Genomic DNA, 17717 nt, shown 5'->3' on the forward strand with positions numbered 1-17717 from the left:
ACGTGCGTCCCTACACGCTGAACGTCACAAAAACCATAGCAACCAAACCATAAACCATCACCGTACGTGACAATTTACCCACACGCGTGTTAGTTGCCATGATAATCACACGTCGTGCGGTGATTTCAAAGGACTAATGATATTTTGCACTAACATTAGACTGAAATATATTCTTCATTTCAACATTAATTTTACCAAAATTGTGGTGAATTGTCGTTCATGAGACTCACTTTGCAGAAAAAATTAATAAATGTTCTGTATATACGCAAATGCTCGTTTTCGGCACCTTATGCCAACATTGTCAAAATGACAGATTAATGTTACATAAGAACATGAAATTTTGTAAAATTCGTAAAATTTAAATTGCTATAACTTTTCATTTTCTTGGTCAATTTTCACAAATCAAAATTGCAGTTTATAGAAGCATTTAACAAGCTCGCGGTAAAAAAAATCAGATGTAACGGACATTGCGAAGTACCCAAAATTAATAAAATAAAAACTAACACCAAAAAACGAATGGCACGCATAGACTAATAATTGACGGCTTTACTCGCAACTAGTATCGGATTGTCGATGCCACAGTAAAGATCAAAGGACTGCACGCACGCTCTATGTTTGAGAGCGGAAATGTGCGTCCTTCTGTTGAATTACCTTGATAGGCCTAAGTCGTACTAGTCTGATGTTAATGATAATAAATGATAAACTCTGGAAACACTAGTAGTACTTTACTATACTGTAGAGTATTATAATTGTGCGGATACCTCAAAAACTAGCTCAAATTTGCGCTGAAAAACTCTAGGAAAATAGGTGCGCAGAATCGTAACTACTGTACTGCAGAACACATTGGTTATTTATTAGATTAGTCCAAGCCCAATTTTCAGCAAAATCTGCGTGGAAATCGGCTCTTTATTTTTTGAAATGCGTGGCCTGATTTCTAGGCCTAATATTTGCGCAGATGATATATTTCCTGTGCAGGCCTTTATTTACATTCTGGATATTGTGAAGACTAGTTTAAAATGACTACTGTAGATGCAAGCTTTTGAGCTCACAGTACTCTGCTTTGATGAAAGTGGTATTACAAACATAATCAATCTCTTTAAACAATGTAGGCTGTTTAAATACTCCTGTTGTTATTCTATTTTTATTGTTGTTGATGTAAATGGTAATGCTTTAATATGATATATAATTACCACAATGATATTTTCATATGTGGATTGTCAGATGATTCATGTATGCCACAAAAAAAATTTTTTTTTAAATAAATAAATATCTCCATCCCCGAAACAGATAATTTATGAGTGGATGTTAATTTTTTACAATACTGCTCACATTTCTTTGTGTTATCTTTTTGTCTAATAGCTCATCCAGCGTGATATCAACCCATATGTTGATTTGTGGGAAGCAAATGAACAGTTTCCTGCACATGAAGTTTTCAAGAAGTTGGGAGATGCAGGGTTTCTAGGTGTCACCAAACCAACTGGTAGATAAAAATACAAATAATGATTATAAATAAGTGCAAGCGGAAGAATATTTTCATGGGTTGAAAGATGGATTTCTTCCATTTGATGAGACAGAACTGAGTGGACTGAATAGTCCATCTTTCACCTTATGAAAATATCCTTTCCATTGCACAAATAAAACATTTGTTCTCACTGTAACAGGTCCATGTCATTTGCAATTTTATGAAAAATATTGTCTTTTTTCTAAATTAAACAGTTCATCTTCTTTCAATGAATGAAAACATTTAGATGGAGGCGTGCAATGGAACAAAACGAATGGAACTAATCCTTAATAGATATACTGTATTGTCTTAGTTGAGTCTATTAACTTGAAAAATATAAGTTATATGTTTAAATTGCATAATGGTATATTCTATTATAATAATTAAAAAAAAAAATCTGAATTTGTTTAAACCATTTCCTAAATTGTATGTGTTTCCAGACAGGCAACTAATGAAAACATCATATATTAGATATCACACATTAATAATAATGATGAAATTTCTTTTTGCAGAGTATGGAGGTCTGGGCCTGGATTTTACCTTTAGTTTAGCAGTTGCAATGGAGCTTGGTTCAGTTAACTGTGGGGGAATTCCAATGGCTATTGGAGTACAATCAGACATGGCTACTCCAGCATTGGCAAGGTATATAAAGCCCTGAAATAAAAACAAAATGTAAATGCAAGAGTTTATATATGTTGTAGGCTTGTTTTTTCATCCAAAATATTTCTTCTAATTGTTCCTTTTGAGTTGTTTTTACATTGTCAGTTTAATGTAATTCACCATGATACTGCAATGCCAAACTATTTATTTAACAAGGCCTCGTAATCTCAAAAGCTCGATGAGGGAAGTGTAATAGTGGCAGTAGAGTATATTGGCCCTAAAGGCTGCCCATACAAAGAAGAGCGACCTCTCACTGGTCTGCGCGTTAAACTGAGGTTACGTCTCTCTATTCAGCTTTTAGCATTTCAGGTGTATGCACCTTTAGGACAAGGCTTTTTTTTTTTACACTATTATTGAACCATGCTTAAATCATGGAGGAAATATCATCCATGATTAAATATGGTACCCAATGTGTACCATATTTAATCATGTGTACCATGATTAAATATGGTACACATTGGGTTTTTGGGTTCATAATTGCCATTAATTACTACCACTAACAGGACATGTTGCATAAATGGCGCATTCGGTTAATGCTGGTTTGTACAGTCCTTGCTGAAACCCCTGTTTTGGTTTGTAGGTGTACAGGGCATCCTGAGGTCAACTTAACAATAATTAGAATGTTCATTTGTACAAAATTAAAATGTGTTAAAATTGAAAAAAATTAAAAATTGAATACCAAGACGCGATTCGAACCTTTGGTTCCTTAAACACTTTGTTAACCCATCACACCATCCATGCGATGTGTCTTATTAGTGGTAATGGCAGTAATGTACAGTCCTTACTGAAACCCCTGATTTGTTTTGTAATGGTAAGGGCCAGCCTGGGGTCAAACTTAAAAAAAAAGGGCCATGAACATTTGTTGGAAATCCCCTCTAGTTTATGTGTACAAAATTTCCTGAGCATCCGTTTAAAACTGGCGATGCGGACCTCATAATATCTATTAATCAGTGGACTGTATAATAGAGGCAGTAGAGTATATTGACCCTAAGGGCCGGCCATACAAAAATGATCTATTAATCGATGACCAAAAACGATCTATTAATCAATGAGTCGAGTACTCCTAGAGATCCTCATCGGAGATTAAAATAACCCCAGAATACATACTGTATTAAATGCATTACTACAACTGCTAACAAATATTATAATTCATGTGTTGATTACTGAAGTGGTGTCATCTATCCACGCTGATATTTTATTCATAATATTGTCAATTTAAATTGCTAACAGATTTGGGAGTGAGGAGCTGAAAAATGAGTTTCTGCGGCCAACGATTGCTGGGGATGTTGTTGCATGTTTGGGGGTCAGTGAATCAGGAGCTGGTTCTGATGTTGCCAGTAAGTGTATAGATTTGTGATCGACCATCTGGCTTTCTTTTGCATATGCTCTGTAGTAAAGTCAGTTGACACTATCAAATTTTATTGACAAATTGGTGTGATATGCTTGATTATGTCATATTACACCCAAATATGGTCATATCACATTTACTTGTCGCATAAAATTTTAAAGAGAGCTTAAGTGGAGGTGCTTTTAAGGTGGGAGTGCCATCACTGTTAAACTTTTATAAAAGTACTTACGTATCAGGTATTGTATTTATAAACGTCATTATAGTTAGTTGTACATTTTATAGTTAAGTTTCTTTCATTATATGTAAAATATATATACAGCCTTGTAGAAGAACACCGCCTTGGTGAACAAGCTTTCTTTATAAAAGAAAGATTCAATAACAATAATTATTATAATAATAATAATAATAATAATAATAAAAACTATAAATTAGTAAATAAATGTGCAGTTGAACTTGCCTAAGTCAAATCCAAAATGGCATTGAAAAATTGTTTGACTTAGATAAAATTTGACTTACAGAGAGAATATTTAAGTGAAAACACCATAATTTGGCATGTAAAATAAGATCGACTTAGAAATATTCAAGTTAGGCAGTCGACTTAGGCAAGTTTAACTGTATACAATTAAAAGTCTTGTAGTAGAAAAATATGCGCTATTTTCGCCAATGTAATTGTTGTGCACTTTATAGACATTCAGACAACAGCAGTGAAGAAAGGAGATGATTATGTGATTAATGGTGGAAAGATGTGGATCACCAATGGGCATCAGGCTGATTGGATGTGCTTATTAGCTAATACAAATGATGGCCCTGCCTACAAAAACAAGTCCCTATTCTGTCTACCAATGAACACCAAAGGTGAGAAAGGCTTTGATTAACATAGCAGATAAAAATACCCACTAGTTTTTATTCAAACCTGTCTGAAGTAGCATTCATAAAATGAATTATGGGAAATATGTTTTTGGACATGTAATAATAGAGTATTGATTTAATCTGCCATAGGGTGGACCACAAAAATTGTCCTGCATACAAAAGCAAGGTATTTGAGTTTCTCTTAAATTATTCTTAAGTTATGTTGTTATAAAGAGGCATCGTTTCGCAATCTTACTAAATATTTTGTACACTGCTGACTAAGAGCATATTTGTGTTTTTAGGTGTGGTTCGAGCCAAAAAGATTGATAAAATTGGCATGAAATCTTCGGATACAGCTCAGATTTTCTTTGAAGATGTGGCTATCCCCAAGAAGTACATCATTGGTGAAGAGGGTGCTGGTTTTATGTACCAGATGATGCAGTTTCAAGAGGAAAGAATGTTTGCTGCAGCCGCCGGTAAGAATTTATTCCTGTCCTACAAGTGTTGATATGCTCACAAATAAATTTCATTCTCTCGCATGCTTAAATATCAATTTTGATTTAAATATTCATCATCTACCATTAAGTGATGATAGGGAAAAGATTAATACCAAATAGGTCCCTCTTTATATGTATTTCTGAAGCAAGATACGCAAGATTAACTTATGATGTGGTTCTTATTTTGTCAGTGTTGCATCCTTTAGATAGAATAATCCAGGAAACGATTGAGTACACAGGCCAAAGGAAGGCATTTGGTCAGAGTATCCTCTCCAATCAGACGGTTCATTTCAGACTTGCAGAGTTACAAACAGAAATAGAACTTCTTAGGGCATTGCTCTTTAGAACTGTTGGTAAGTGGAGATTGTGTGGCAGAGTGATAAGGTGACACGAGTCTGACTCTGGTCATATTTCTTGTTACCTGCATTGTTTGTCTTCAAGAATAAATGGGTCAGTGGTGGCTGTGGAATATTTTTTCTGGGGGGGGGGGCTAAGCTGTTCGACAGGGAGATGAGTGAAATAAGGATAACTTCGGTGCACAGCGCTATCCAACGGCCATAGGCTTAAGCTTTGGGAGGGGCGCTGCCCCCATCCTAATGTGATTTTTTTTCTTTAAATATAGGGACCTCTGGATGGCTGGAAATGGTACTCTCAGACTTGAAAAATATTTTTAAATGTAAAATTGATAAAATACAATTGTTACCAAACTCTCAAACTCAACTCAAAAAAACGCATTTAATTTCATTAAGTTTTTTATTCCAACTGCCTGATAAGCTCTGGCCGGTGTGGGGGGTTGGGGCTTGAATTGCTTTCAAACTTGGCGGAATGCAAGATGGTAATAAAAAGACTGAGCCTTGTTTTTTGGTATGTGTGAATAAGATAATTGCTTATTTGTATAATTAATATTTCTCTAATCAGGAAATTTATACTAATACCATTTATGCTAAATACCATATCAAAGACTAAGCCTTGTTTTTGGTATGTGTGTGTAAATTATTCTAATTTCAAACTCCTACTGCTTGGAGGCTATCTATGCTTTTACTGCGCAGCATAAAAGGAGCATTTCTAGTTAGAATTATGTTTAATGGAAAAACGTGATTGTTTTTATATTTTTATACATTTAATTTAAAAGCAATAAATAAATCAAATCTAATATTTGTAGGTCTGTATGTAAAAGGGAATGATGTGACAAAGTTAGCTTCGATGTGTAAGCTAAAAGCTGGACGTTTTGCCAGAGAAGCAACAGATTCCTGCCTGCAGTTCTGGGGTGGCATGGGATTTACCAGCGATGTCCTTGTTAGCAGATTTTACAGGGATTTCAGGCAAGCATATATATGAGCATCTTAAATTTACACCATTAGAGTAAGATATTTTTAACCTTAAAGTGGAATAGTGCAGAATTGTGAGGTTTGCTAAAGGTGTATGAATGATGAGGAACACCCCATGGAGGTGAGGAGGTTGCATGTTGTGTACGATTTCATAATAAAAATGTAATTTTCAGTAAAAATTAAAATTCATGAAAAAAGTAATATGACAAGGGGTATTAATTGGAAAGTCTTCAAGGCTTGTATACATAATTCAAGACTTGTATAATTGTTAATTTTTTAGTGTGTGCATAATGTAAACACCTGTTTTAATTTACCTGCAGATTGTTGTCAATAGGGGGTGGTGCTGATGAGGTGATGTTGGGCATCATTTGTAAGTATATGAACACCTTACCAACTCCAGGAAAATAATCAACAAATCAAGGTCTGCTTTTTGAAAACATACTGGAAGAATAGAGAAGAGTTACCAACAATATTCGGCTTTTTGAATTAATCAATCATAAACTTTGAACCTTCAAAAGTGTGAAGAGCTTTAGGGGTGGGCCTGAATCCGCCACTGATTTCAATCATGATGAAACGCAACCAAAGTTATGAAACCAATTTCCTCATAAAAATATTGGTTTAACTTTTAAATAAGACATTTAATATTCAAAAGAAATTCTGTGTGCTGTTTGTAATACAGGTATTTAAAATTTCTTGCAATATTTCTTTCAATGCAAAACTGTACTGTAGAATCAAATGTATTTATTTTTATCAAATTATACTAGCATAGATTTTAAACAAAAACAAGGCAATGTCAAAAAACAGTAGCATTATGATGTTATTGAGCTTGCAACACGTGGTATATGCCTTGGTCGACATAGAATAGGGAGTCTAAAAGTGGGTCTCCACCCTAAAAAGTTTGAGGAGCTGGGATATACTGCCACGAACAGTGTATGAAATGTGACTAAATCTTGTTTAAGTTTACAATCAATGAAAAATAAAACAAAATCGCATTGGATTCTTATACAGGACTTTATTGTTACTTTAAATATTCATACAAAACACTTACTTCACACATAATTAAATTCTCAACATGAGATATTTTATACACAAGTATGAAGCCACTGATAACCAAAACATGTTTGAAAATCAAATTTGCTTATTAATTCTCTGAGTTTGGTATTATGATGTTTCACAGGTGAAATGTCTAGACAAAACTTCAGTGTATCTGCATACAGAGAACGAAGCACACTACTATGGTACTGTACTCTTTTTGGTCCATTTTTGTGATTTCTGTAAATTTTTCAGTTTCTAATGTTATTTGTTTACAACGAATGCAATTTTTTTTTGCTAAAACAGCAGTGCCATTTTGTTTTTTTTATAGTATTGTTACACATTGGTGTTGATTGGCTGCTCTTCTTTCCAACAAATGAATGTCAATAATGAGCAGGGGCTTGACCTTCAATGTTCATATTATATAAACATATAAAATATGTAATATTTTATATATTACAAAATGTATTTTATTTTTATAAGATGGGATGCTACCTTAGAGAGAGGTTTAAGCTTGCTTGCTACAGTAAATCAGCAATTATTTTTATCTTATTCTCATCATTAAGACCTTGCATGATTTTCAATACTTCATGTAAGCTGTATGTATATATATATATATATATCGGTACACTTATAATGCCAAACGTCCACTTTTGGTGGGAATATACAATAAAATATATATTTCACATACACAACATGATTTTCTTGTTCAAAATCATTACTGTACTATACATAGTATATCTATATATATAGTACAGTATATATATATTACTGAATTACAATTAAACTGAGGTAAATATTATTCGATATGATTTATAAATTATTTGTATGAAGCTCAATGAGAATAATTTACTTGATTATAATATGATTATTGAAATTTGCATAAACACATGTATTATTCCTTACACACACACACACACACATCCATATTTGAACAAGCATCCTGGCAGGTAGGAAAAAAAATCACTTTTGCCTGGTCAAGATTTTTTTTTTAAAATTCACTACATCTTTATATTTTTCAAGTTCTACAAGGGAAAACAACTGAACATCTCTATCTGGACGAGCAGATAAACGTTTTGCACTGATCACATAGTGGACATGCAAATCATCTCTTCCAACTACCAAAATAATGTTCATGTCGATAATGTTCAATGTCTTCTGTGAACAGGTTTTTTTAGGCTATTTGAAATAATTTTCATTAAAATGTCTTTCTTCTGCATCAAATTTTAAAAAAGAGAGTGATACTTCAACAAATTTTTTTCCTATCTGCCCTTGGATGGTTGGCTACTAAACTTGCAAATCCTCTCCTAGAGTCGCAATTTCGTTGATGATATAGTCAACGTCCTCTTTTGACGTCTGAGCATTAGCGAATATCTGACGGAAGAAGTTGACTCTGGGCTCAAGCGGTTGATATCCTATCAGGAGAGATCCATTCCGAACCATGCGTTCCTTGATAATAGGTGCAACCTGGTAGAAATGATAACATTTTGTGAGGATATCCATCTCTTAATTTGTGCCAGGTGTCACAAGCAATTTAATTCTATATTATAGTCACTATTATGTATATTTTCATATTGTCAATGCCAATGATATACACTCACACACTCATTCATGTATTAATATGTATTACTTTGCATACCTTCACACTGTATTAATATAATTATGAGTAGAAGCTACAGGTGCGATGCAGGCTCTCATCACTTCTCTGTGCATATCACTTGTGTCCTTGGGTAAGTCACTTCACACACGGTTGTCCCACTCCACTCAGGGAAATGAGGGCAAGTTCACTTTTATAGCTTTGTAGCTTTAATATTTTGTTAATTCTACCCCAGGTTATTGGAACAATGAGCTATATAAAGCTCTGTCTAGATTATCAAATTTTCTTTGACCCAAAACTGTTGTATGCCCACATATATTGTATGCCCATATATAGTCATGATGTGCCTATATATGGTCAGGATGTGATGTCATCATGGCCATATTTAGGCATGACACATGTTTGTGTCAAATATATTTTAATAGTCTGGACAGAAATTTAGGTTGACATATTATTACTATAAGAGTATCAGGTACTGTGCATTTTTATTACATGCATTGCAGTGATCGAAATAATGTAAACATGTTTTTGTACTTGTTTTAAATAATTAATAAATAACAAAAATTCTATGACAATTACAACAGCAATAATGATTGAAGATGATTATTATTATAGTAATGATTGATAATGATAAATAAAAAATATCTTGTCCCTCTGTAAATAATTACATTATTTGATACTGAAAATATTCTGCAAAGATAAATGTCATACATACACATAAAACACACACACACACACACTAAAGCACACACATTAATATAATACTAAAATACATAATATAGTAATAGTGAAAATAATACTTCATTAAAACAATAATTAAAATTGAAAATAATATTCTCTTCAAATATGATCCTTTACCTTTCTCATTCTGTCCCAGAATTCTGGTGTTCGTTCCAATCCCTGCAGGCACGGGGGAAGGTACCAGAAGCATACATTGGTGCATTCAGGCTAAAAGCAATCAACATATCCAGAATAGTTGGTTATACTAAACATATTACTGTATGTGCATACCAACTTGCTCATAATATTAGTTTATCAACAATTTTGTTTTGAGATGATAAAACATTTTAGTAATAAAGTATTTGAGAATAACAATAATATGATATGAAAGGAGTAGAGGTATTTAGGTGTTAAACACACCACAGATGATGGAGTATTGCGGGCCTGAACACTTCCAGTGGGGTTTTTCTGGTGCTGTGTTGGGCTGTCCACTTGGAGACAATACCCTACTGTTTTCCGTGGAGTCAGTCAAAAAGCCAAGTTTAAAACTTACTTCAAGGACTAAGATGAAATCTTTTCTGCTTTTAATAACATTAGCCATGTATCTGAAATTAAATACATTTAGAATTTATATTTAATACATGTATTGCCGATTTCATATGTAGTAGATATTAGTTCCACATATGAATTTTAAAAGTGCTTTCTGTCCCAGTTCGTCAAGACTCGGAAAGTCAATTTTTTGTTTCTGTTGCTGGTCCTAATTTATGAAATGATCTCGATGTTCCAATTAAAAATTCAATTTTTTTACCTGTCTTTAAAAGTAAAATTTAAAAATAATACTTCTCATTGTACCATCAGTAAATAATTATGGTAGCTTTTAAGTTCATCTATTTTTTTTTATTCATGGGGTCATGATGAGACAAGTTTTACTTCTAGTCATGCTCCCAATGATAGTTTTTTTTTTTTTTCTTTTTATTATTTCTATTGTTCTGTATACCTTTATTATTTCCATCATCGAAAAATTGTCATTTGAATTTGAATCAGACAATAAATTTTCTTCCCAATTATACACATAAAACACACCATCTTATCAAATATTGTTTGAATAGACCCTTAAATTAGCAGGTAATCAATTTTTGAAGTCTGTAAAAGAGTGCTGTATTATAATCTTCAATTATAAAATTGACTGAGAACATATTTTTCTTGTCACTTTATTAAGTTTGTGTATCAGTAAAATTATAAAATTGAGTGAGAACATATTTTCCTTGTCAAACAGACGCATAAGTAACACAGTTTTATCTAATATTGTTTGCATTGCTCTTAAATTTGCAGGGACTCAAGTCTGTACATCAGTAAAATTGATTTGATACATATCTTAGAGCATGTTGCTAGCATATCAGAGCAGGTACTCAATTTTAAAATCTGCAAATCTGTGTAACTGCTGTAACACATATCTTTTAGCAAGTTGATAACTTACTTGATCCTTTTAAATTAGCAATTTAATGTTTTAACTGAATGTTCAAGATTGTTAAACATTACATTACACAATGTATAACTTAAATAAATAAAATCAGAATATCACTGAATGTCTACCAAAGAATACCAAACAAATCCTTACCTGGAATTATTAAACTTGTGATTAATTTCAGCCTCAAATCCTTTATTTCCCTTCTTTTTCCACATTAGCCAAATCTTGAATGCGTCCACTTTTCGTCCACACTGGATTGACTTGTCTCCAGTATCGTACGACATATCGTAGAACTTATCTTGTTGAAATAAATACCTTGCCCCTGCTGAGTGGGCTCTATGAAGCAGTCCTTCCTATTATACCAAAAATTAAGTCATAATTTTCATTTGTGTTGTTCTTTTCAATGTTTTTTCAAGAGGAAAGTAGATTTGCACTTACCATACTCGTGCGAATAAATAATCTGTTGCACTTTTTGAGGAGCACTTATTTAACCGGGGCGCTTATAAAAACAGTGTTGAAATGGGGCGCTTATGGAAATAGATGAAAATTGAGGGGTTCATATGAGAAAAAAGATTAGCTTGTATCTTGTTGGCCATCTGCCGATTGAGATTAGCAGGATAATTGCGGGGTCTCTTGCAAACTAAAGGCACACATTGTTGGGAAAAGGAAAAGAGAAATAGGACTATATAATGTAAAAATAAGTTGGAAAGATACTGTCCAGGGAGTTCTCATCTGTCCAGAAGAAATATCATCATTTTGAAATCGACATAAGAAGAAAATGTGAATCCACTCCTCAGCTCAAATCATGTCAACTACGTCCCAGAATTGATTAGATTATTGGCTTGATAAAAAAAATATCACAAGATTGTTTTAAAAAATGAATAAAAATCAAATAGGAGGGGCGCCTATTCAAGAGGGGGCTTATTCAAATGGGGCGCTTATTCGTGTGAGTACAGAATATCTTATATAGGCCATGTCTACATCCAGACGAAATAGAAGAACTGATTAGAATATTACCATAAAAAATGATTATTACACAGTGCACACTTATGCGCCAACTGCTTCTACAATGCCAACCGCTTCATTTCAATGTTCAAATTATCTGTAAATATATCTTTTTAATTAATTAATAATTTAATTAATTAGTTAATTTTGACTGTTGCATATTCTTCTTGCTCATTGGAGTACAGGAAACACTGCCAATTTCTAAAAGAACTCCTATGACTAGAGGGCGACTTGGCACCCCTGCATCAGATAGTTCTATTTTGTATTGAGGAGCATACTTGTTCTTGAATGTGAATTTTAAAAACAAAAATTGGCTTACATTTCCATTGAGAACAAAAGCAGAACATTGAAGAGGAACTCCCATCATCTTGTGTTGACACCAGGTAAGTGAGTTGGTCCTCTCCACACCTTTCAGTAAATGCTTATACTTGCTGGACAGTAGGGCTGCTCCTCCCCAAGCAGCCTACACAAAAATAATAAAAAATCAATAAGCAATAGTTTTAATTTATATACTACTACTACTGCTGCTACTGCTACTACTACTCTGACGGTTTTTTGCCGTTTTTCGGCATTGCGATAAACAGACTAAACACCAAAAAAGATTTTTAAACACCAATAGTTAAACAGTATATTATAGGTTTAAGAACCATCAAGATTTTTGTTTACTTACATCTACGTGAAGCCACAAATCACGTTTCTCACATATATCTGCAATTTCATCCAAAGGATCGTACCTGTCTCTATATATATAAATACACATAGTATCAACAATTTATTGTTAGTTGTGTCTCAAAAGAGCAAATATTTGTGAATTTCCATATCAAAATTATTTGGCCAGGGATATAAGACTGGCTGAAGAAAATAGAAACAAAATATATCACTACTGGTAATGGATTTACCAGCACCTCAAATTCCCCTTCTGAATTGGAATGCTGAACTATTAAAATGCCATGTCTTTGGGCTGTTCCCATATATCTATATACTGTACTGTAATATACCAAATAACTAGAGTATAATATAATTAACAATATAAAATTAAATGATACTACAGTAGCACATTTTAATAAAAAAAATAATATTAATAAAGCAGTTTACCTCTTCCTCTGCTTTCTTAATGGCCTTTTCAAGTTCTCCTGGGATCATCTTACCACTGTTGAGGAATCAAATTACAAACATAAATGCCCACACTTGCAAAATCCATACATAAGTCGATAATGTGTAAGATTTGACATAGAAGATGCCAATTAAAATAAACAGGAACTGTTATCAGTGACTGGGTCGGTCCATCAAGAATGGGCTATCAATTTAAGAGGACTTGGGGCACTATCTGGCCGAATGAACCTGCATTGATTAATGCAAACTGGAGTAATGTCTGTCTGAACTGAATATATACATGGCCCGGAGATTCTCTATAGCGAACCTACCAGATACATAGCACTCCTTTTTACTAGCACAGCACAGGTATTGCAGTGTACAGACATCAAGAAATGTAAACATGCCCAATTATCCACTCTAATCCGAACATTGTACTAGATATATACCATTGTTTACACAGGTTCAACAGCTTAATGTCCCATCCACAGGACAAGGCAATTAGAGTAAATGTTTTGTTTTTTAAGTTATTAGTACAGTATTTTCAGATACTTGTGTATGGAATCTTTAACATGGGTCATTCATTGAAATTTGACAATTAATGCCATGATTATTGGGGTGTGAAGCAATATAAGCAGCATTTTTGGAGTCAAGATAAAAATGAATTTGAGTAATCACCTACCTAAGATATTCGTGTATATAGCTTTTAATAGAAATAACTACCAAAAAGATGTCAAATAACTGCATTGTTGAGCATTTTTGAACTAAGATTTCAGTAAAAAATTAATTAGATATTAAACTATTAATATATAGTGAAATAATTTCTAGGCCATATTTTGAGCTTCCATATTTTACAGCTCAATATTAAATACTGGCCTATGTGACACCTTAGTCACTCTTTCAAAAGCATAACCCTTTTCTTCCCCCTTCCCCCCACCTTTTTGAGTGGATCATTTTTCATACAAATTATTCAAAAGTGGGTGGGTGTACAGATGAGAAATTACAGAACTGATTTTAAGACTTGGATTTTCAGGTGAATACAAGAACCACCAAACCATAGTTTCACTCAATTAAACATAGCAAATATTTCCAAGCACTTAACTAATGGGCCATGAATAACCTGAATTTTGGATGGTGGGAAGGAATGCTAGTTGTTTTTTTTTTGTTTTTTTTTAGCACTACTATAAATTCCTACTAGTTTATACTTACCTATCATCACATTTCACGATTTTTAGGCTTTCAAGACCTAAACCAAGGAAGAATGCTCCCTTCTTAAGGGAATAATGACTCTGAAAAATAAATACAATATCAAAGTTATTGGATCACACAAGAACTCTTAAATCGTAACCACTATATTATCAACTCTGATCATAGCATACTAGTATCCAGTAGAATGCTCTTAGAGCATTGACACTGTAGGGCATGTATGCAAACTTGTAATATAATATTATTGTTATGCTGAAATTTAATAATCAACTACCATTAATTACAGAATGTCGGAAGTAAAGCCATTTAGACAAACAAAACAGGTAACAGTCAACAAAATGCATACTGTAATGTGAGTGAATGGACAACAATAGGATATGAAGATATGTCCCCTATGTACACTCATCTTATACAAAATTGCTTCTTATAAAATTCATACTGTATGAATACTATGTTTATATTAATACTAATATTAATAATAATATTTATTGAGCCAGATGTCAAGTGTACTATTAATATTGCTGCTTATAATCCAACCACATAATAATGGCTCTATGTACCATGTATGTTTTAGAATATAATTATTATAATCCAACTCTATAGTTATCATAATATGTATATACCATATATGATGATATGATATTTATGTACCACCATATGTAATGTAATTGAACAAATTTCATAAAGGTATTGTGACAAACCTGTATTTGAGTCAACAGTGTTGCTAAATTCATAACTTTGTCAATCATTCCCAACAGTTGTTATTATTATTATTTATATTATTTATATAGTGCCTTTTCTTTTTAAATACAAAGCGCTTCTTTTCTCTGGTCATTGGGTACACATGCTTAAATGTTGCTGCTGGTAATCAACGCAAGAGCAGGCAACCCCACCAGATACCTAGTTATACTCCTGGGTAGAGAGAAGCAATGCGGATAAAGTGCCTTGCTCAAGGACACAAGCAAAATGTACAGCTACGGATTGAAATCCCAACCTGAAGGTTGGAAGACCAAACCATTCTCGCTGCGCCAAACCGCTTCTATGCTTCATATTATAGCAACAGTTTCAACATTATTTCTTATTATTTTTTTGTTAGATAACAATTACTACTGCACCTGTTCAGAGGTGAATACAGCAAGTCTCGGACATCCATACATTCCTTTCTCCTTTGACTGTGGGAATTTCTTGTACCTCGCAAGATTCAATGCATACATATTGGCAAGTGAACCACCTACAGAAAAATGAAAACTCCAGATAAACTTTTAATTTAATATTAAAAATGTTAATGCATATTACTTGGCTAGTCTACGTGCTAGCCTGCCAATGTCAGAGTTCAAATATTGTACAATTTTAGACATTCAATGACAATACACTCGGATTAAACCATACAGGATGTGCCAGACTTGGGTTAGTCTGGATCTACTTTACTTGAAATCATTGTCAATCTGAGTTCCGGCCATCATCTTCCACATCTAATGCGACAGGAAACTGAAACTGTATGGTCTTCTAAACCCCTCCCTGTATTCTAGCTTTTCATATGGTAACTCTATATCCTAAAATGTCTATCTTTGTGAACCTAAGTCCATTCAACTAAGTTGTTCATATATAATTTTTGTTGTTAACAGTTTTTTTGTATTTCAATGTTGGAACAGTTTCTCTTTCAATTAAATCCTAGAGGAACTACTATACTGTAACAATAGTTGTATCTTCATAGGCCCTGTGTCTGCTGCCAAAAAAATACTGTATACACGGTATTTTTAAATACAGTATTTTTAAAATACGGTATTTTTTTTGTAGCAGAAATGGGGCTCATAAAAATATACCGTATTTTATATACCGTATTTTTCCCCACTATTCTTGTGGAATTAATCCGGTATTTTGCAACCGGTACAATATTTTTCATACCCCATTTCTGCTGCCTATAAAGAATAAGACATAAGGTCAAGAGACAATAGAGCATGACACTGGTTGTGTTTTGATTTTTCTGTCAGCCAAAATATATGAAACCAAAATTACAACGTTCTTTAAAGAAACCATGTTTATCGAAAAGAAGAAACTCACTACACAGGTCAATCCAAACTTCTGTCTCACGAAAGGCATTTTTGTAATAAAGAGGACCTTTTAAACAAGACCACCCAAGAAGTACTTTTATCAGAAACGGGACACTGGATTTCAGATACCGTATTTTATATGGTATACTTTAGGAAAAGCAGCAGAAACAGGCCCATAGACAATTTCCAGAACTGTTAATAAATTTTGACCAAATAAACAGCACCAATGGTCCATTTTTTATTGTCTGGTGACCCTATCAAATATCTTGACAACCTTAGATTTGATGGCAACTCCTAGTTGGTCAAAGGTCAAAACAAACTAATGTATTGACATAAGTATGCATGCAGTGAATGAGAGTACAAATATTCAAACATGGGAATGCCTCAAGGGTCAATTGTTGGTTAAATATGGTTCAAATAAAATAATAAAAAAATGCTGAATGTCTAAAGATTTAAAATCAGTAATATGTATAGTACGAAAATAATAGTATGTTTCCACAAACGACAACAAATTAATAACTTTAAATTAATCATTCATTATATTATATACTACAGTAACAAAATCTAATTTTTTTTATCAGGTTTCAAATACAGAAGACAAACAAATAAACATGGGTGGAATTAAAATTCATTAAAATCCATAAATCATGGAAAAAATGAATTTGAACATTCCCATAGAAAACCCCTTAAGGAAACAGGTACGTTCAGACGATACTAAATATTTTCTACAAAGCGTTATAAAATAGTGGAAATTGTGGTCAAAACTTCCTAAAAAGCGCATATAGTTAAAAAAAAAAAAAAAAGAAATAGGACAGCCTGAACCAAATACATCTTAAATGGCCTCACACGAAATGAGAATTGCATAAAATATAATTTATAAAATTACAAGTATCATTAATAAAATATGATGGTCCATTTTTTATTGTCTGGTTACCCTATCAAATATCTTGACAACCTTAGATTTGATGGCAACTCTTAGTTTGAAGTACCAAAGGTCAAAACAAACTAATGTATTGACATAAGTAAACTGCATACAGTGAATGAGAGTACAAATATTCAAACATGGGGATGCCTCAAGGGTCAATTGTTGGTTATATATGGTTCAAATAAAATAATAAAAAAAATGCTGAAAGTCTAAAGATTTAAAATCAGTAATATGTATAGTACGAAAATAATAGTATGTTTCCACAAACGACAACAAATTAATAACTTTAAATTAATCATTCATTATATTATATACTACAGTAACAAAATCTAATTTTTTTTATCAGGTTTCAAATACAGAAGACAAACAAATAAACATGGGTGGAATTAAAATTCATTAAAATCCATAAATCATGGAAAAAATGAATTTGAACATGCC

At 32.9% G+C, this 17717-nt stretch overlaps 2 protein-coding genes across 2 annotated transcripts in view; one reads left to right on the top strand and one right to left on the bottom strand.

The window, feature by feature from the left end:
- The window catches only part of LOC117120826 (probable acyl-CoA dehydrogenase 6), an 8716-nt gene extending 1530 nt beyond the window's left edge, over positions 1-7186 (top strand). Inside the window, exons 2-9 of the mRNA XM_033265908.1 lie at positions 1360-1480; positions 2014-2143; positions 3392-3498; positions 4197-4364; positions 4661-4834; positions 5047-5208; positions 6018-6177; positions 6504-7186. Coding sequence (XP_033121799.1) covers positions 1360-1480; positions 2014-2143; positions 3392-3498; positions 4197-4364; positions 4661-4834; positions 5047-5208; positions 6018-6177; positions 6504-6591 — 1110 coding nt within the window. The 3' untranslated portion in view covers positions 6592-7186. The remainder of the gene's footprint in view (positions 1-1359; positions 1481-2013; positions 2144-3391; positions 3499-4196; positions 4365-4660; positions 4835-5046; positions 5209-6017; positions 6178-6503) is intronic.
- Positions 7187-8502: 1316 nt separating this feature from the next.
- The window catches only part of LOC117120828 (cysteine sulfinic acid decarboxylase-like), a 33122-nt gene continuing 23907 nt past the window's right edge, over positions 8503-17717 (bottom strand). The window contains exons 7-15 of the mRNA XM_033265911.1: positions 15419-15534; positions 14307-14386; positions 13063-13155; positions 12676-12745; positions 12325-12468; positions 11151-11353; positions 10086-10137; positions 9671-9760; positions 8503-8682 (exon numbers count right to left, since the gene is read on the bottom strand). Coding sequence (XP_033121802.1) covers positions 8503-8682; positions 9671-9760; positions 10086-10137; positions 11151-11353; positions 12325-12468; positions 12676-12745; positions 13063-13155; positions 14307-14386; positions 15419-15534 — 1028 coding nt within the window. The remainder of the gene's footprint in view (positions 8683-9670; positions 9761-10085; positions 10138-11150; positions 11354-12324; positions 12469-12675; positions 12746-13062; positions 13156-14306; positions 14387-15418; positions 15535-17717) is intronic.

This window comes from Anneissia japonica, unplaced genomic scaffold (assembly GCF_011630105.1).
Source record: "Anneissia japonica isolate Jap-2015-1 unplaced genomic scaffold, ASM1163010v1 scaffold287965_len1858130_cov191, whole genome shotgun sequence".
Lineage (NCBI taxonomy): Eukaryota > Metazoa > Echinodermata > Crinoidea > Comatulida > Comatulidae > Anneissia > Anneissia japonica.